Below are 21,362 nucleotides of genomic sequence, written 5' to 3'. Positions count from 1 at the left end.
CTGACATTTTTGCTTTTTTGATATTAATCGAAATTGACCAAATTTTTTGCAAAAAAAATTATTTTTCACTTTCTGTTGTAAAATTTTTCGAATAAAACGAAATTTCTATATAAATTTATTGTTCGACATGTCTTTGATAAAAAAAACAAATGCAATAAGTGTATTTATTGGTTTGCGCAAAAGTTATAGCGTTTACAAACTATAATACAAAAATGTGAATTTCCGCATTTTGAAGCGGCTCTGACTTTCTGAGCACCTGTCACGTTTCCTGAGGTTCTGCAATGCCCAGACAGTAGAAACACCCCACAAATGACCCCATTTCGGAAATTAGACGCCCTAAGGTATTCGCTGATGGGCATAGTGAGTTCATGGAAGTTTTTATTTTTGTCACAAGTTAGCGGCAAATGATTGTAAGAAAAAAAAATAAGTCTCATATTCCACTAACTTGTGCCAAAAAATAAAATTTTACATGAACTAACCATACCCCTCACGGAATACCTTGGGGTGTCTTCTTTCCAAACTGGGGTCACATGTGGGGTATTTATACTGCCCTGGCATTTTAGGGGCTCTAAAGCGTGAGAAGTAGTTTGGAATCCAAATGCGTAAAAATGCCCTGTGAAATCCTGAAAGTACTCATTGGAAATTGGGCCCCTTTGCGCATCTTGGCTGCAAAAGTGTCACAAATGTGGTATTGCCGTACTCGGGAGAAGTAGGGCAATGTGTTTTGGGGTGTCTTATTTCTCTCACCCAGCATGGGTATATGTAAAATCTCTGTGAAAGTCAACTTTTCCAAAAAAAATGTAATACAAAGTTGTCATTTGACAGAGCTACTTCTCTCACCCAGCATGGGTATATGTAAAAAGACACCACAAAACACATTGCCCTACTTCTCCTGAGTACGGCGATACCACATGTGTGACACTTTTTTTGCAGCCTAGGTGCGCAAAGGAGCCCAAATTCCAATGAGTACCTTTTAGGGAGGGCATTTTTCGACATTTGGATTCCAGACTTCTTCTCACGCTTTAGGGCCCCTAAAATGCCAGGGCAGTATAAATACCCCACATGTGACTCCATTTTGGAAAGACACCCCAAGGTATTCCGTGAGGGGCATGGCCAGTTCATAGAAGATTAACTTTTTTTTTTTTTTTGCCACAAGTTGGCGAAAAATGTTTTTTTGTTTTTTTTCTCAGTCTCCCTTTCCGCTAACTAGGGACAAAAATTTAAATCTTTCATGGACTCAGTGTGCCCCTCAGCGAATACCTTGGCGTGTCTTCTTTCCAAAATGGGGTCATTTGTGGGGTGCTTGTACTGCCCTGGCATTTGAATCTCTGCAATCATTTACATGTATGGCCAGCATTAGGAGTTTCTGCTATTCTTCTTATATTGAGCATACGGGTAATGAGATTTCTTTTTTCAGCCTCCGGGCTGAAAGAAAAAAAATAAACAGCACAGATTTCTTCATTCGCAACGATCAATGTGGATGAAAAAATCTCTGCCAAAAAAATGTGCAAAAAAAAAGAGGGGGAAAGGCGTCTGCCAGGACATAGGATCTCCGCCCAACATCCAAACCCACTCAGCTCGTATGCCCTGGCAAACCCGATTTCTCCATTCACATCAATGTGGATGAATAAATCATTGCCGGAATTATTTTTATTTTTTATATACAAAGTGTTTGTTTGCCAAAGCATATGAACACCGCCCCTCAGCTCATAAGCCTTGGCAAACGTATCTTTTTGTACTGCAGAGGAGAAATCTCGTCTTGTAGCGCCGCATACACCGACTTTTGTGTAATCTGACAGCAGCGCAATGCTTCTGTCAGAATGCACATTAGTGCTGCAGCTGGTCGATCAGTTGGTCCACCTAGAAGGTAAAAAAAAAAATAAACAGGCCGCAACACAATACATTTATTAACCTTAACTTTAGATAACCTTTGAAACAGAATGTAACGGATCACCTGGCACCCCGACTGAGTACCTCCGTTGCTGGATGCTCCTAGCGTTTCCTGAGGTCTCCAAGCACTCTGGCAGACACCAGCATCACCGAACCGAAGAAGCAGATGAATCCTCTTCAAACATATGAATGCTGTAGACAGTGGAATAGGAAACCATACGAATAGGTTTATGCTCCTAGCAGTCAAACTGGAACAGCATACCATAAATCCTCCCCCAATGATGAGACGACACTTCACCTTGAGGGTAAAACAGGAACTCACGTGCTGGCACACCCAGCCTGGTTTTTATTACAGTTTTGCAAATACAGGACAGATACAACACATCCCCACAATGCATCATGGTTTCCTCCTCTCTGTCCCGGAGACAACAGAGATGTAATCCAATTATCTCTCAGGACAAAAGGGGAGATCGCCAATACACATGTGGAGACAACAGGACAGACATCACCATTTAAACACACAATGGGACAATAGAAACACACCCACACAAAATCCTCCCCTCTGCCGATGATGATTATTGAACACACTGGCGAATATAATTATCAAAGGCAGAGAAATACAGTTTTATAAAACATATCACAGGAACCCCAAAACATGCAATAACCCCATAACCAATTATCCTCGGAACTGGGGGATCTGGGTGAACCACATATCCAAAATTTACCCACATCCGTTCAGTAGTTTGGAAGATACAGTTACACTGAAAATATACAAGTTATACCGAAAATAGTCACTAATAAATGTGTCCCCTGTTTGGTAGTTTCAAACTACTGAATGATGTCTCTGTGCACCAAATACAGGCAAGATAGCACCGTGTTGAAAAGTCAGAACAGTGTCTGTGAGTTAAAATGGCCGGATCTATTGTTCTCACCATGTGCTTCATCCAAGCAAGTAAGGCAAATGATGCAATCCAGGGACAGAGGGCTCAGTCCCAAGTGTCTTAAGGCCCAATAACTTAAGGGACCATAATCCCAGGGCAAGAGGCGGGCACGCAGCCCCCTCCAAAAGCTCATGGCAAACTCTGGCAAAAAGGTGAGTTTGCTACACAGAACATTAACTTTGAAAAACTTTATTGAACTTTTGGAACATTAACTTTTTTGCTTACTTGTGATTTTTTTTTTTTTTTTTTTTACCTTTATCGGACAAACCTCTCCTTCCCCATGGGACAATGTGCAAAGCACAAATCGCCCAGAGATGTGGCGAAGTAAATTATGCACTTTTTCCCACGTAAAAGGAGAGGTTTGCAGCAGCTGTGAGTGAAAGGGCCCTAAGAGCCCTGTGTGCCTGTCCTGTGTGATGCAATCCCTATATTAAGTGTACCTGTGTGTGGTACTTCTGGAAACACTCCCCTAAGCATAGGGCAGGGTGGTCAGGACAGAAATAGCTGGTGTCATGCCTTTTTCCATTCCTGCTACAGACACAACATATTTTTCAGGGGTGACGCTTGGGTTGAGGTACCAGCAACGACATTGGGGAAATGTCGCTCGTGTTGTCGGCTCACTACACTGGTGGTTGGGGCCACGGAACCTCCTGGATACAGGAGGTTCTCTATTATCTCTGAAATTTGAGGAAGGATCTTGTTCTCCCAGCCTTACTGTAGAAACAAAACTATTATACAGTGCCAATTGAATTAAATATACAGACACCTTCTTATACCAGCGTCTAGTCCTGTGGGAAAGTAAATAGGGAGCCAACATCTGGTCATTGTAGTCCACCCTTCCCATGAGCGAATTATAGTTGTGGACACAGAAAGGCTTTTCAATGACTCCAGTTACTCGTTCAATTTCGATTGTCGTGTCTGCGTGAATGGAGGAAAGCATGTAAACGTCACGCTTGTCTCTCCATTTCACCGCGAGCAGTTCATTACACAAGGCAGCCCTCTCCCCCCTTGCAAGACGGGTGGTAATGAGCCGTTCGGGGAAGCTCCGGCAACTAGGTAGCGCGGTGCCACAGCAGCCAATCTGTTCTAAAAACAAATGCCTGAAGAGGGGCACACTTGTGTAAAAATTGTCCACATAAAGATGGTACCCCTTGCCAAATAAGGGTGACACAAAGTCCCAGACTGTCTTCCCACTGCTCCCCAGGTAGTCAGGGCAACCGACCGGCTCCAGGGTCTGATCTTTACCCTCATAGACTCGAAATTTGTGCTTATACAATTTGACCCCATACCGGGCGCGCTTGCTTGGGATGTATTGTTTGAAGCAAAGGCGCCCCGTAAAATATATAAGGGACTCATCTATGCAGATGTTTTGCTCAGGGGTATTCAAATCTGCAAATTTGGTGTTAAAGTGGTCTGAGGGGCCGAATTTTGTGGAGCTGTTCAAAAGCTGGGTGGCCTCTGGGACGAGAGGTGCTGTTGTCACTAAAGTGCAGGAAACTCAAATTGTGTCCTGGACATGGCAGCAGAGAATACGGGCATGTGATGAATTGGGTTCGTGGACCAATATGACCGCAATTCATGCTTTTTTTGTCAGGCCTATGTTGAGGAGAAGGCCCAGAAAAGTTTTAAATTCGGAAACTTGGACGAGTTTCCACCGAAAAGACTGGGCATGAAAAGCTTCCCGGGTTGGCAGCTATAAATTGAGTGTCATACCAGTTTGTTTCTGCCACGACTAAGTCCAAGAGCTCCGCAGTCACGAACAGCTCAAAAAACCCCAGTCCCAATCCGATCTGAGCTGTCTCAACCCGAACTCCAGACTGGGCGGTGAAAGGGGGAACTACTGGTGCGGCTGAAGTTGGGGGCTGCCTATCAGGGTTTGTCAGCACCTCAGGGACTCTAGGGGCTCTACAGGCCTGTCTGTGCGGTGGCTGCGACAGTGGAACTAATGCACGTGCCACCGTACCAGCTTCAACTGCCCTTCTGGTGCTCGCCACTTCACCATGTTTCTACGGCAGTGCTGGTACTAGGTCCAGGATGGACTGCGCTGCTGGTGTATGCCTCACCACATAATCCGACAGCGCTAGCCCCTCTTTGCTGCCTTTGACGCGGATCCTGCGTAACCAGTGGTCTAGCAACACGGGGCCGGGTAAGCCTTGTGGTATCGGGGACCTCAACCTCATCGTCCGCACTTTGGATTAGACTGCCACTGCTTTCTACAGGTTCGTATTCCGACCCGCTGGATTCGTCAGATGAGGGTTCCCATTCCTCATCCGACTGGGTCAGAAGCCTGTAGGCCTCTTTAAAAAATTATTCCTTACTTGCCATTTGGTCAACTAAATTTAGGGGGTATTCCCTGAGACTACCCAAGAAAAAAAGCAAGCCTGTCTTACAAATGGGAGGCTAGCGAAGTACCGGAAGCCGCTGCGATTGATAAATATCAAAACTGAATTTTTTTTATCGCCGCAACGCTTGTGAAGTGATTGTGCAGTAATAAAAAATAAATTCACTGCGGCGGGCGTGGGTGAACACACGTGTGCGACCGATCAGGCCTGATCGGGCAAACACTGCGTTTTGGGTGGAGGGCGAACTAAGGTGACACTAATACTATTATAGATCTGACTGATCAGTTCTGATGACTTACAGATACTATAAAAGTACCAATGCTGATTAGCGATACGCTAATCAGCAAATCAGTGACTGCGGTGGGCTGGGCGCTAACCGACGCTAACTACCTAACAAAGGGGCCTAAACTAACCTATAACCTAACCGTCAATTCTAGTGGGAAAAAAAAGTGACATTTTACACTGATCACTTTTTTTTCCCCTTTCACTAGTGATTGACAGGGGTGATCAAGGGGTTAATTGGGGTGTGATCTGGGGATAAGTGTAGTGTTTGGTGTACTCACAGTGATGTGTGCTCCTCTGCAGGAACCAACCGACGAAAAGTACCAGTAGTGGAGCACAGAAGCAATTTAACACCTTATATTTATAAATATAAGGTGTTAAATGGCTTCTGATTCGATTTTCATTGGCTGGCAGGCTGGTGACGAACTTCTGATGTAAGTATTCCTGGCCCGCACTGCACATGTGCGGGTCGGTTCTGCTCAAAATCTCGCTTCTCGCGAGAGGACTTATCGGCGCGTCCAGGAGGAACAACAGGGCCGCCGCCAGGATGCAATCCTGCGTGCGGCAGTCCTGAGGAGGTTAACAATTTGTGACATACAGTACATATTTGAAAACTGCCTATTAGTTACCTTGGAAACTGCTAGTAGTCTTGAAAAGAATGAGCATTTTACATTCTTAAAGGCCAAAATTGTTTAGAACTTTTTTTATTGTTAAATGATTAGTAGTTGCCTGTGTGTGTGTCTATGAATTTATAATTAGCGTTGCTTTATTTTATTTTTTTCTAGAAGAATGGGTTACATGAATTGAATTTTGCAAAAAAAATAAAATTATGTAAATATACTGTCTAGTACAGCGTTCTGGGACTCTGTCCCCCCACCCCCCCCCCCCCCCCCAGTAATACTGATCAAAAAAGTAATAAATTGTAGTAATTCCCTCCCAGAGTGCTCTCATTAGTAATAGTGCCTTTTACAGTAATAAGGCTCCCTAGGGTGCCCCATAAGTTGTAGTCCCCCCCCCCCCCCATAGTGTGTCTGATAATTCCCATATAGTGCCCTCGGTCGTAATGTTCCCCATAGACTTCTAGTAGTAAAAATTCCCCTATAGTGCCCCAGTAGTAACAAAGCCCATCATAGTGACTAGGGATGAATGAATTGAGCTTTGCATCCTAGATCCAAAGTCGCTTAGCTCAAAACTTCGGTTTAATGCTGTACAGAAGTTAACAAAAATGTATGGTCTCCGACAACGTCATGTAAACGCGGAAGCGTTTTTCTCTAATCTCAGGCTGCTGTCACTTTGAAACTACAATTTTTGCGCTGGACATTCGTTTGATTCTGTAATGGTTCTTTTTTATTCCCAGTGGAGGCTACATTGAGTATAAAACTGTGCTGTTTGATTTCATTTATTACACATTGGTCGATGCCCAGTGGTACACCTTATTCCTACCACTGGACACTGACCTATTTACCTGCAGTGTCAACCAGTTTTTGCCAGTTTTATTTTATTTTTTATGTCACACGTCCATATGAAGAACAATGGTAATCTCTTCTGTTATTCACACTAACCTTTTTTAGATGGCCAGTAAATAACGGCCCCCATAGAATTTTTTTTTATTTTTTTTTATTTATTTACATCCATTTTTCAGAAAGGCTTCCGAGAGAAAAGATGATTTTCCCATTAGGTTTTTTCATAGATTCATATGACTAGCTTTAACATACATTTAAACAGGGGGGCTATATCATAAGGGTAGTAGTTGAACTGAGCCTGCACTGCCATACTTTGTGCCAAATGTGCAAAAGTTGGTACTTTCCTCTGGTTTATGCATTTGTTTAACACACAGCATTGAGTGTAGACATGTGGTATATTTGAGCTCCACAGTTCTTCGTATTTTGAAAATGTACTTTACATGAAGTGTAAACCTGGTAATTTATAGGTTGTGTTAAAATTTTCAGTTTCAAACCAGATTTTTGGTAATTCCAAGTCTGGTGATTTTATGAAGATATATGCATGTAACTGTAGACTTCAGTGGTATGTGTGAAATATGCCCATGTTGAATTTCTATTTTTATGAAGTGTTGCGTGACGTTTTCTGAAGGATAGGTCATCAGTAAAACAAAAAAAAATCTCAGAAAACCCTTTTAAGTTTAAAAAGTGACAGGCCCAATTTTGTGATTTTCCTATAGTTAAATTCTGGAGTGCAATGCATGATAAATTCACTCCCAAGTATTTATCATTATTATCGTAGCCACTAAGGTCTGTTAAAAAGGTTATACCATGATTTGGTTAAAAAAGGGAAAATCGGATAACCTATAGTACACAAAACTAGAACCAGCCCTGTACCCTCACATGGCTCCAGAAATCCCTCATTCATTGTTCTGCTAGATTTATATCAAGCTGACAACTCAAGGGGAGTGTTGTTTCTGCTGCATCTCAGGGGGTGTGTCCATTCTGCTGGCGCTCCGTCCCTGTGATAGCGCAGGGGCAGTTAAAGGATGAAACTGAGCATGTGCAACCTTGTCACTGAGCTGAACAAAAAAGAGCAAAATGCAGCAATGGCACTATACAGAGACATTTTATTCAATAACTCAGTGGCTGTACAAAAAAATGAATTACATGTAGTTACAAAAGTATTTAGATCCAGGGGATGGTTAGGAAACTGTAGAATATTTTTTGAGACAACCCCTTGAAATGTATATGTATTGTCTGAGCTGACGGACAGCTCTTTTCACACAATTTTTAGCATCATGTTGAAAGGTACTTTTTAATCTCGGAGAGGGGGAAAAAAACATTGAAGAAGCTTGCTTCATTTTTATGTCTGATAAATGTTATTGGGATAAAAGAAAAATGGAACCTTTCAAATAGATCCAAATGTGGTGGGAACAGACACCAAGCTTAACAGTCTTAGAAATTGTTAGTAGATCTTTTATAGTTCTGTTTTATTTATTCATATCTGACTTGGGTTACTTTGACATTAGTGTTTTAGTTTCCTGGTATTGAGACCTGTCATAGGGGCTCAATACCGGGGAAAAAAAAAGCTTCAGTTTTGTCCCTATTCATTGTCAATGGGGACAATACTGAATGGAATGCTCCCAAATGCATTCCGTTCTGTTTAGTTGCATTCTCATACCGGAGAGCAAACCGCAACTTTTGTAGTTTGCTGTCCATCCTGGGATGCGGCGCAAAACGTATCCGGCATGACCACCAATGCATGTCAATGGGGACGGATTAGTTTTCTCTGCCACAATAGAAAACGGATCCATCCCCCATTGACTTTCAATGGAGTTCATGACTGATCAGTCTTGGCAATGTTAAAGATAATACAACCGGATCCATTCATAACAGATGCAGATAGTTGTATTATCAGTAACGGAAGCGTTTTTGCTGAACCCTGCCAGATCCAGTAAAAGCGTTAGTGTGAAAAGACCTTTTTAGTCAATTGTCAAGCAATATACTTTGTGTACAGCTACATGGCGACACTGATCACAGGACATTGCTGAATTCATGCGACTGGCGCAGCTGTCCCATTTATTTATTCAGGGTCACCACTACTCTGCAGTCCTGGCTGTCACCAGTGTAGCCGTACCCTAAACGCTATGGACGCCTTTGGGTGCAATTTATGACATCATTGCATTATACTAATTTTGGCTAAAATTATTTTTCAATTAGTCTTTACAAATTTTCAAGAATTTTTCCCTCTACAACTGCTACTTTCTGCTTCACAGTGAATCCACCAGAGAGCTGTCCTGAGAGCACAACCTGTATTCCTCATCGTTCCTATCAGTTTGATTAGAATTCAGCTTAACTGGTTTATCTCACTTCAGGAAATGACATAGTTATTGTGTAGTTAATACAAGGCACTTAATGTATTGTGATTTCTGGGTTGATTCACTTTTTCATCACATTATACACTGCTCGTATCCATGGTTACAACCACCCTGTAATCCAGCAGCAGTGCTGTCCTTGCACATTATAGGAAAAAGTGGCTGCCTATTTGAACTCTGGCAGACATTCGTATAGTGTGCAAGCACAGCCATTGCTGCTGGATTACAGTGTTGTCGTAATCACGGATACAAGCAGTGTATGTGACGCAAAGGAGGCAATATGGAAAATCACTACACATTAGTAAGTGCCTTGTATTAACTTTGTCTAAATAATAAATGGCATGAAGTGAGATGAGCGCTTTAAATTAGTGTTCATGAGCTGTAAGGAGTTCAGAGATGAGGGATATAGATCAATCAGAGCAGCTTCACTGAGAATGGGATAGCAATAGTCTGCAGTTATACTGAATGTGTAGACTAAAAAAGTTCCAAAATAATTTTCTTCCCAAAATTAGCAGGATGCTCTGTGATAAAGATGCCTCTGAAGGTGTCCATTGCCTTTAATCCTGCTGCAGAAACTCTCCTTTGCTTTATAGTAAACATTTGAATCTTTTATATTGCAGTGGATGATTCAGAAACCTTATAAGGTGGCCACTTTTTTTGGATGCATTGGTAAAGACAAGTTTGGAGAAATCTTGAAAAAGAAAACAGAAGAGGCACATGTTGATGCCCACTACTATGAGCAGAGTGAGCAACCAACAGGCACCTGTGCGGCATGCATCACAGGTGAAAGCAGGTCAGCTTGCACCTTCTCACAATACTTCTATCCCACATGCAAACTTGTGAAGATTGACAGCACTACTAATTATCATATAAATGTCTATTAAAATATGCATGATCAAACATTAAAAAAATATGTAAAACACATATAGCGCAGCACAGGAAGGGCTAGTACTCAATATATTTTAGCAAGAATCTATATATACGCAATAGTTGTTAAAAGGTTTTCCAATACTTCATACTGATGACTAATGTTGAGTGAATCAAGCTTCAGATCATAGATCCCAAGTAGATTTGGTCAAACACTTTGATTTTAATGCGGTCTCTGTACAGCATTAAAATGTATTGCCCCCATGGAGGCAAAATTCATTTCAGCTAAAAATCGTGCAAGATTCTGGTGAATGAATTCTATAATGACTTCTGTATCTTTAAAAACATTTTAAAATGGCAATCCAAAGTCTACCTGTACCAACCCCGACTTCGGATTGCTAATTTTAAATGTTTTTAACCCCTTTAGGACCCTGCTATTTTTCACCTTAAGAACCAGGCCATTTTTTTTTGCTAATCTGACGTGTCACTTTGTGGTGATAACTTTAAAATGCTTTTACTTATCTAAATAGAGGTGGTGCAGAAAGGAAGAAAAATAAGCCCTTCGCACCCGTTAAAAAGAAAGAGCAAACACGTAATAGGCGCCAAATCCCTTAGTCACTGGACATGATGAGGATTATAATTTGTTCTTAGTTATATGTATGAAATAAAAAGACCTTCACCTAGGTCTAATAAAAGAGCCAAGAGTTTAAGAATAGCAGGGATCAACTCAAAACACCTGGGACTACTTCCCCCCGGCCAGGATCGCATGTAGAAATGTAAATAATTGAACACCGCCTACACAAGTGGCTTCTGGTCAATACACACACACACGCACGTCTATGCCAGTGTGAGAGAGTGCTTTTTCCCCCACATTTTCATTCGGCGCAAGGAGTGTATCATAGAGGTATATGTATAAAGCATAGTATACAATATATCAAGCTTCCTAATCATATCTATGCAAAAATAAAGTAAATACAGTAAAATAAATATGAAAGTCCATTGGACCACTAATAGACAATGGATATGCACGTGTACAGGAATATAAAAAATATATACTGTGCACCAAAAAATTCTTTGTAAAAATACATATAGAGGAAATGCATATACAAAATACATATATATACAGGTCCTTCTCAAAAAATTAGCATATTGTGATAAAGTTCATTATTTTCTGTAATGTACTGATAAACATTAGACTTTCATATATTTTAGATTCATTACACACCAACTCAATTAGTTCAAGCCTTTTATTGTTTTAATATTGATGATTTTGGCATACAGCTCATGAAAACCCAAATTTCCTATCTAAAAAAATTAGCATATTTCATCCGACCAATAAAAGAAAAGTGTTTTTAATACAAAAAAAAGTCAACCTTCAAATAATTATGTTCAGTTCTGCACTCAATACTTGGTCGGGAATCCTTTTGCAGAAATGACTGCTTCAATGCGGCGTGGCATGGAGGCAATCAGCCTGTGGCACTGCTGAGGTGTTATGGAGGCCCAGGATGCTTCGACAGCGGCCTTAAGCTCATCCAGAGTGTTGGGTCTTGCGTCTCTCAACTTTCTCTTCCCAATATCCCACAGATTCTCTATGGGGTTCAGGTCAGGAGAGTTGGCAGGCCAATTGAGCACAGTAATACCATGGTCAGTAAACCATTTACCAGTGGTTTTGGCACTGTGAGCAGGTGCCAGGTCGTGCTGAAAAATGAAATCTTCATCTCCATAAAGCTTTTCAGCAGATGGAAGCATAAAGTGCTCCAAAATCTCCTGATAGCTAGCTGCATTGACCCTGCCCTTGATAAAACACAGTGGACCAACACCAGCAGCTGACATGGCACCCCAGACCATCACTGACTGTGGGTACTTGACACTGGACTTCAGGCATTTTGGCATTTCCCTCTCCCCAGTCTTCCTCCAGACTCTGGCACCTTGATTTCCGAATGACATGCAACAGTCCAGTGCTGCTTCTCTGTAGCCGAGGTCAGGCGCTTCTGCCGCTGTTTCTGGTTCAAAAGTGGCTTGACCTGGGGAATGCGGCACCTGTAGCCCATTTTCTGCACACGCCTGTACACGGTGGCTCTGGATGTTTCTACTCCAGACTCAGTCCACTGCTTCCGCAGGTCCCCCAAGGTCTGGAATCGGTCCTTCTCCACAATCTTCCTCAGGTCCGGTCACCTCTTCTCGTTGTGCAGCGTTTTCTGCCACACTTTTTCCTTCCCACAGACTTCCCACTGAGGTGCCTTGATACAGCACTCTGGGAACAGCCTATTCGTTCAGAAATTTCTTTGTGTCTTACCCTCTTGCTTGAGGGTGTCAATGATGGCCTTCTGGACAGCAGTCAGGTCGGCAGTCTTACCCATGATTGCGGTTTTGAGTAATGAACCAGGCTGGGAGTTTTTAAAAGCCTCAGGAATCTTTTGCAGGTGTTTAGAGTTAATTAGTTGATTCAGATGATTAGGTTAATAGCTCGTTTAGAGAACCTTTTCATGATATGCTAATTTTTAGAGATAGGAATTTTGGGTTTTTATGAGCTGTATGCCAAAATCATCAATATTAAAACAATAAAAGGCTTGAACTACTTCAGTTGGTGTGTAATTAATCTAAAATATATGAAAGTCTAATGTTTATCAGTACATTACAGAAAATAATGAATTTTATCACAATATGCTAATTTTTTGAGAAGGACCTGTATATATATATATATATATATATATCTCTAAATGAATATTAAATTTATGTATCAAAAAAGATTAAATTGTTCTGTACCTTCAGGAGTGCTTGAACAAGTTTTTGGACCAATCTGGAGTACTTGGGATGGGTTGATTTAGTGGGGTATTTATAGGTAGCCTGCTGGTTTGCACGTGTATTTTGGTGAGTCTATAGCTCCTCCCACTTCCTGTCTAAGTAAATTGGAATGGGTTGTTTTCTTGGGGTATTTTAGTTTTTATTGCGTCTATAGTTTTTTTTACTGTCTAGGGGTGGCAGTGGGAGGGGCCCTAGTTCTATTATTTTAAATAAAATTAAATCAAAAGGCGTCATTAGAAGGGTATTAAATGTTCCTGATCGCGATGCGTTCCACTGTGGAACGCACCGCTATTCACTTCCGGGGATCCGTTCTATATGAGAAACATAGCCAGTTTTACTTTGTTTAAATGGATTATAAACGTGCATATCTCTAAGATTAAAAGAGGAGCGGGACGGGGGCTCGATGTGCCTTGGCTAATCCGCTAGGTTTCCCCACGTGGTTACCGGGCCGAATCGTCAATCATCCCGATGCGCTCCACTGTGGAACGCACCGCCATCTTCTTCCAGTTACTGGAGGATGTGGCTTCAAGGGGCAGCCGGACGGATGTTATGTGGATACAGGTGCAATGCGTTCCACTCTGGAACGCAACCTCCCTAATGATTGGCTGTGAATGGTAAGGGAGGAAATGGATATATGCATTCTGCCTTCTGTATTGTCACTGTACTGATATACTGAACTAGGTATCTGAGGGATCCTTAAAATATGTTTGTTTATATTTGAAGATGGGTGGCCCCTCAAGAACTTTAGTGAATAGGGGAGTGGGTGATTACTAGGTAAGAGAATAAATCTTAATTTGATAATTGGATAAATAAATAATTATAAATATTAATTGATAGTAAACATCCAATTAAGGAGTTTTTCGGCCATAATATAAAAGATTATATGTCCGAAGTGAATCTGAATAAGGACATGACCATTTTGGAAGGGGGATTGATAACAATAGTCCCAATTAAATGGATGATATTCTATAAAAACATCTATATATATATCTATATATATATATATATCTATATATATCTATATATATATATATATCTATATATATATCTATATATATCTATATATAATGTGTATATCTATATAAACTGTGTGTGTATGTGTGTATATATGTATGTGTATATATATATATATATATATATATATATACATACACACACAGAAAGGTGGATACGTGAACTTTATACAACATAGAAAGTTGTGCCACATATGGGAAAAATAGAATTAAACATTTGTTATATTATGGATTCAAGGTATTGTATTCAGTAGTTTGTATATTCAAGTGATTCGTTCAGACCGAATGGTGTTAAGGCGAAAGATCCAGTACATCTCCCTACGGCATAAAGATTGATAGGATTTCGTGTCTTTTTCTAGTAGTGTGACTGTTAGGCCTGATGGATCTCCCTCATGAAACATCGCAAAGTGCCTAGATACACTATGAGTTGTTACCTTCCTCATAATGTTCGACCGATGTTCATTCATCCTCTCACGTGCAGATTGAATGGTACGTCCTACATAGAGGTGGTTACAGGGACAGCGTAGGAGGTAGATAAGTTGTCCCACAGTCTAACCTATGTTTAATGTTAAAGACTTCGTTGCTGGAGGGGATGGTTACTTCTTTTTTACAGTTTTTTAACATATTGCAACATTTGCAGCTCATGTTGTTACACTTAAAATTTCCGGACTGTTTCTTTGAAAGAAACCGTCCGGAAATTTTAAACATAGGTTAGACTGTGGGACAACTTATGTCATCTACCTCCTACGCTGTCCCTGTAACCTCCTCTATGTAGGACGTACTATCCAATCTGCACGTGAGAGGATGAATGAACATCGGTCGAACATTATGAGGAAGGTAACAACTCATAGTGTATCTAGGCACTTTGCGATGTTTCATGAGGGAGATCCATCAGGCCTAACAGTCACACTACTAGAAAGGCACGAAATCCTATCAATCTTTATGCCATGGGGAGATGTACTGGATCTTTCGCCTTAACACCATTCAGTCTGAACGAATCACTTGAATATACAAACTACTGAATACAATACCTTGAATCCATAATATAACAAATTTTTTATTCTATTTTTCCCATATGTGGCACAACTTTCTATGTTGTATAAAGTTCACATATCCACCTTTCTGTGTGTGTGTGTGTGTATATATATATATATATATATATATATATATATATATATATTTTTTTTTTATACGGTTTATATAGATATATCAATATATATCAAAATATATATATATATATATATATATATATATATATATATATATATATATATAATAGATGTTTTTATAGAATATCATCCATTTAATTGGGACTATTGTTATCAATCCCCCTTCCAAAATGGTCATGTCCTTATTCAGATTCACTTCGGACATATAATCTTTTATACACTACGTGCAGAATTATTAGGCAAATGAGTATTTTGACCACATCATCCTCTTTATGCATGTTGTCTTACTCCAAGCTGTATAGGCTCGAAAGCCTACTACCAATTAAGCATATTAGGTGATGTGCATCTCTGTAATGAGAAGGGGTGTGGTCTAATGACATCAACACCCTATATCAGGTGTGCATAATTATTAGGCAACTTCCTTTCCTTTGGCAAAATGGGTCAAAAGAAGGACTTGACAGGCTCAGAAAAGTCAAAAATAGTGAGATATCTTGCAGAGGGATGCAGCACTCTTAAAATTGCAAAGCTTCTGAAGTGTGATCATCGAACAATCAAGCGTTTCATTCAAAATGGTCAACAGGGTCGCAAGAAGCGTGTGGAAAAACCAAGGCGCAAAATAACTGCCTATGAACTGAGAAAAGTCAAGCGTGCAGCTGCCAAGATGCCACTTGCCACCAGTTTGGCCATATTTCAGAGCTGCAACATCACTAGAGTGCCCAAAAGCACAAGGTGTGCAATACTCAGAGACATGGCCAAGGTAAGAAAGGCTGAAAGACGACCACCACTGAACAAGACACACAAGCTGAAACGTCAAGACTGGGCCAAGAAATATCTCAATACTGATTTTTCTAAAGTTTTATGGACTGATGAAATGAGAGTGAGTCTTGATGGGCCAGATGGCTGGATTGGTAAAGGGCAGAGAGCTCCAGTCCGACTCAGACGCCAGCAAGGTGGAGGTGGAGTACTGGTTTGGGCTGGTATCATCAAAGATGAGCTTGTGGGGCCTTTTTGGGTTGAGGATGGAGTCAAGCTCAACTCCCAGTCCTACTGCCAGTTTCTGGAAGACACCTTCTTCAAGCAGTGGTACAGGAAGAAGTCTGCAAGGTAAGAAAAACATGATTTTCATGCAGGACAATGCTCCATCACACGCGTCCAAGTACTCCACAACGTGGCTGGCAAAAAAGGGTATAAAAGAAGAAAATCTAATGACATGGCCTCCTTGTTCACCTGATCTGAACCCCATTGAGAACCTGTGGTCCATCATCAAATGTGAGATTTACAAGGAGGGAAAACAGTACACCTCTCTGAACAGTGTCTGGGAGGCTGTGGTTGCTGCTGCACGCAATGTTGATGGTGAACAGATCAAAACACTGACAGAATCCATGGATGGCAGGCTTTTGAGTGTCCTTGCAAAGAAAGGTGGCTATATGGGTCACTGATTTTTTGTTTTTGAATGTCAGAAATGTATATTTGTGAATGTTGAGATGTTATATTGGTTTCACTGGTAAAAATAAATAATTGAAATGGGTATATATTTGTTTTTTGTTAAGTTGCCTAATAATTATGTACAGTAATAGTCACCTGCACACACAGATATCCCCCTAAAATAGCTAAAACTAAAAACAAACTAAAAACTACTTCCAAAAATATTCAGCTTTGATATTAATTAGTTTTTTGGGTTCATTGAGAACATGGTTGTTCAATAATAAAATTAATCCTCAGAAATACAACTTGCCTAATAATTCTGCACTCCCTGTATTATGGCCGAAAAACTCCTTAATTGGATGCTTACTATCAATTAATATTTATAATTATTTATCCAATTATCAAATTGAGATTTATTCTCTTACCTAGTAATCACCCACTCCCCTATTCACTAAAGTTCTTGAGGGGCCACCCATCTTCAAATATAAACTTAAACATATTTTAAGGATCCCTCAGATATCTAGTTCAGTATATTAGTACAGTGACAATACAGAAGGCAGAATGCATATATCCACTTCCTCCCTTACTATACACAGCCAATCATTAGGGAGGTTGCGTTCCAGAGTGGAACGCATCGCACCTGTATCCACATAACATCCGGCCGGCTGCCCCTTGAAGCCACATCCTCCAGTAACTGGAAGAAGATGGCGGTGCGTTCCACAGTGGAGCGCATCGGGATGATGGATGATTCGGCCCGGTAACCACGTGGGGAAACCTAGCGGATTAGCTAAGGCACATCGAGCCCCCGTCCCCCCTCCTCTTTTAATCTTAGAGATATGCACGTGTATAATCCATTTAAACAAAGTAAAACTGGCTATGTTTCTCATATAGAACGGACAACCGGAAGTGAATGGCGGTGCATTCCCTTCTAATGACTCCTTTTGATTTAATTTAATTTTAAATTAATAGAACTAGGGCCCCTCCCACTGCCACCCCTAGACATCAAAAAACTATAGACGCAATAAAAACTAAAATACCCCAAGAAAACACACCCTTTCCAATTTACACAGACAGGAAGTGGGAGGAGCTATAGACTCACCAAAATACACGTGCAAACCAGCAGGCTACCTATAAATACCCCACTAAATCAACCCATCCCAAGTACTCCAGATTGGTCCAAAAACTTGTTCAAGCACTCCTGAAGGTACAGACCAATTTAATCTTTGATACATAAATTTAATATTTTAGATTTGTATATATATATTTTATATGCATTTCCTCTTATATGTATTTTTACAAAGATCTTTTTTGGTGCACAGTATATATTTTTTATATTCCTGTACACGTGCATATTCATTGTCTATTAGTGGTCCATTGGACTTTAATCATATTTATTTTATATAATTACATTTATTTTATTTTACTCTATTTACTTTATTTTTGCATAGATATGATTAGGAAGCTTGATATATTGTATACTATGCTTTATACATATACCTCTATGATACACTCCTTGCGCCGAATGAAAATGTGGGGAAAAAGCATTCTCTCACACTGGCATAGACATGTAGATGTGTGTCTGTGTGTGTACATGCACATACGCATCTGTGTGTGTATGTATGTATGTATGTATGTGTGTATATATATATGTTTTTGTATATTTACATTATATTTTCTGTATTTATTTATTTAGCGTCTGTGTCTTTTTCTCTGTTGTAACTCGAAACGCCTTGAGCCACGTATCATTAAAATGATTGACCAGAAGCCACTTGTGTAGGCGGTGTTCAATTATTTACATTTCTACATGCGATCCTGGCCGGACCTAGGTGAAGGTCTTTTTATTTCATACATATAGCTAAGAACAAATTATAATCCTCATCACGTCCAGTGACTAAGGGATTTGGCGCCTATTACGTGTTTGCTCTTTCTTTTTAACGGGTGCGAAGGGCTTCTTCTTTTTCTTCCTTTCTGCACCACCTCTATTTCTCCACAGTGGGCAAGGGTTCCCTTGACCCACCAAAACACTTGTGCGGCCTGCCCTGATCTATAGCTGTAGACGAGCATAACTCCTATATACACTACTTTTCAGAGATCTCACCTCTACCCCTTGGTGCCTCTGTTAGCCTCTGCTTCAGGTACTCTTTTCGCGTTACTTGGTCTGCCCTTAAGACCAGAGAACTCTAATTGTACCTTAATCCTCTCTTTTTTATATTCTTATATTTGCTTTACTTATCAAAGCCATTCTGAGATTTACTTGTCACATATTGTGCTTCATGACGGTGGTAAATTTGAGTCAAAATATTTAATTAAAATTTTTTTTTTAAATACCTAATTTACCAAAAATGTTGAAAAATTTTCAAAATTTCGAGTCTCTGCTTTTAAAACAGATAGTGATACCTCCTAAAATAGTTCTTACTTTAAATTTCCCATATGTCTACTTCATGTTTGTTTCATTTTGTAAATTACATTTTCTTTTTTTGGGATGTTAGAAGGCTTACGGTACTTTCACACTAGCTTTCTTTTTTTTTTTTTTCTGGTATTGCAATCCGGTAAAGGGTCTCAATACCAGGGAAAAAACGCATGTCCTAATGCATTCTGAATGGAAAGCAACCCGTTCAGTATGCATCGGGAGGTCTTCCGTTCTTTCCCTTGTACGGTATTTGACCAGACAAAATACCGCAGCTGCAGAGTTTTTTCCGGACAAAATCCCAGAAAATACCGCACTTGCCGGATCCGGCATTAATTTCCATTGAAATGTATTAATGCCGATCCGTTATCAAGTGTTCCGGAAATCGCCTCATCGCCGGATCTAGATTTGAAAAAATGTAATGCCAGATCCGTTATTCCGGATGATCCTCGAAAGACTGATACGGTACTTAAATAAATAGGTCTAACTGCTCCAGATCCAGGAAAAAAAAAAAAAGATATCAGTTTGCTTAAGGATTTCCAGATCCGGCACGCAGTTCCGGCAACGCTAGTGTGAAAGTACCTTTTTAGAAGTTTAGAAGCAAATCTTAAAATGTTTAAAAAAAAAATCCAAAACCCAATTTTTAAGGACCAGTTCAGGTCTGAAGTCACTTTGTGGGGCTTACATAATAGAAACCACCCATAAATGGCCCCATTTTAGAAACTACACCCCTCAAGGTATAAAAATTATTTTACAAACTTTGTTAACCCTTTAGGTGTTCCACAAGAATTAAAGGAAAATGTAGAGGACATTTCAGTGTTTAACTTTTTTTGGCAGATTTTCCATTTTAATCTATTTTTTTTCTGCTAGCAAAGCAAGGGTTAACAGCGTAAAAAACCTCAATAATTATTACCATGATTCTGTAGTTTACAATTTTAAATGGGGTGTTTCTGTACGGGCACACGGCAGAGCGCAGAAGGAAAGGCGCGCCATGTGGTTTTTGGAGGGCACATTTCACTGGGATAATTTTGATCATCAAAAAATTTATTTTTGCATATGTTACCGCTGCAGCAGCATTATGCATAAAGCAGTCTTTAGTTTCTTCACTTACCGCTGTTTTCCTTGAGTTTTCCCCCTTTAGTTACAGCTGTTTTGAATCCTACATTATGAGGATCTTCTGAAGATGGCTTCACTGCCAGTTCTCTGAGGCCAAAACTGCATCCCCTCAGATCACATACAAACTTGCTGTAGCCAGCTGCTTCCTGCCAGCCAATCAGATTGGATTACTAAGAGACACGCCTCCTCACTCTGAAACCTAATGCAGGCATGCAGTGTGAAGGACCGCCCCTCCGTCTTCCTAGCCGGAGACAGACAAGCCATAGCAATGGTCTTTTAAAGGAACAGTGGAAAGGGCAGAAGACATTAATGAAAGCTGTTGTTATAAGGTAATTACAGATCTTTCCGCAATCATTGAAAGACTAACTCGGGTTTATGCCTAGCTCTAATAAACTAGCAAATAAAAATTAAAATGACAGTCATACTTTAAAGGGGTAAATTCTCATCTTAATGATCATACCTTATAATATTAAGTATGTGCCAATGATCATTTTTGTCAATATAAACTTATTAAATTTCTACCGTTCTATGTTAAATATTGTGGATTGTACCCCAGTGTTTGATTAGCTCCTCTCTCTTCTTCTTGCCTGCCGCTCAGTCATCACATGAGCTCACAGTGCCGCGCGTTGCCGCTTCTCAAACAGAGCCGCGCACGCTCTGTATGCCGCGGCCGTAGAGGGAGAGAATGGTGGAGGAGGAGGGGAGCTGTCTGCCTTCTGCAGTGCAGCCCCGATCAGTGAATGGTGAGAACGGGACTGCACTGCTGTGTGTGACTGTTGCGCCCCCCCCCCCCCCCCCTCCCCCTTCAGGTGGTGGAGGAAGAGGGGATCTGTCAGTGTTCAGCAGCCCAGGGTCAGTGAATGGTGAGAACGGGCTGTGCTGCTCTGTATGGCTGTGCCCCCCCTCTTCAGGAGGAGGGGAGCGGAGCTTATTGGCGTTCAGCAGATCAGCCGATCAGCCGGGATCAGTGAATGGTGAGGAGAACGGAGCTGTCCTGGAATAGAGAAATAGCAGAGCTGTATATGCCGCAGATCTGACACAGTGCTGGTTGGGGAGGAGAAGATAGATGTAGCAGAGCTATATATGCATCTATACTGATAAAAGGTCTATGGTTTATACACAACTGTAGTACAGCTGTATTGGGAAAAAATCTGCATCAGTGCTGGCCGGTGGGGGATGGTCCTGTTTTATGGGAGTCAAAAGAACAGATCATTTGGCTACTGGCTGACATGCTTGTGGGCTAATGTATGGTAGTGAATTAATGTTTTGCTGCACAGAATGGGTTTGT

The 21,362-nt window shown here is 40.6% G+C and overlaps 1 protein-coding gene across 2 annotated transcripts in view; it reads left to right on the top strand.

The window, feature by feature from the left end:
• ADK (adenosine kinase) overlaps window positions 1-21,362 on the top strand; it is a 373,135-nt gene that overhangs the window by 215,776 nt on the left and 135,997 nt on the right. For both annotated transcript variants that reach the window (XM_044297316.1, XM_044297317.1), the window contains exon 5: window positions 9,893-10,065. In XM_044297316.1, coding sequence (XP_044153251.1) covers window positions 9,893-10,065 — 173 coding nt within the window. The remainder of the gene's footprint in view (window positions 1-9,892; window positions 10,066-21,362) is intronic.

This window comes from Bufo gargarizans, chromosome 6, assembly GCF_014858855.1.
Source record: "Bufo gargarizans isolate SCDJY-AF-19 chromosome 6, ASM1485885v1, whole genome shotgun sequence".
NCBI classification, from domain to species: Eukaryota; Metazoa; Chordata; class Amphibia; order Anura; family Bufonidae; genus Bufo; species Bufo gargarizans.
This window is presented reverse-complemented; position numbering and strand designations above follow the sequence as displayed.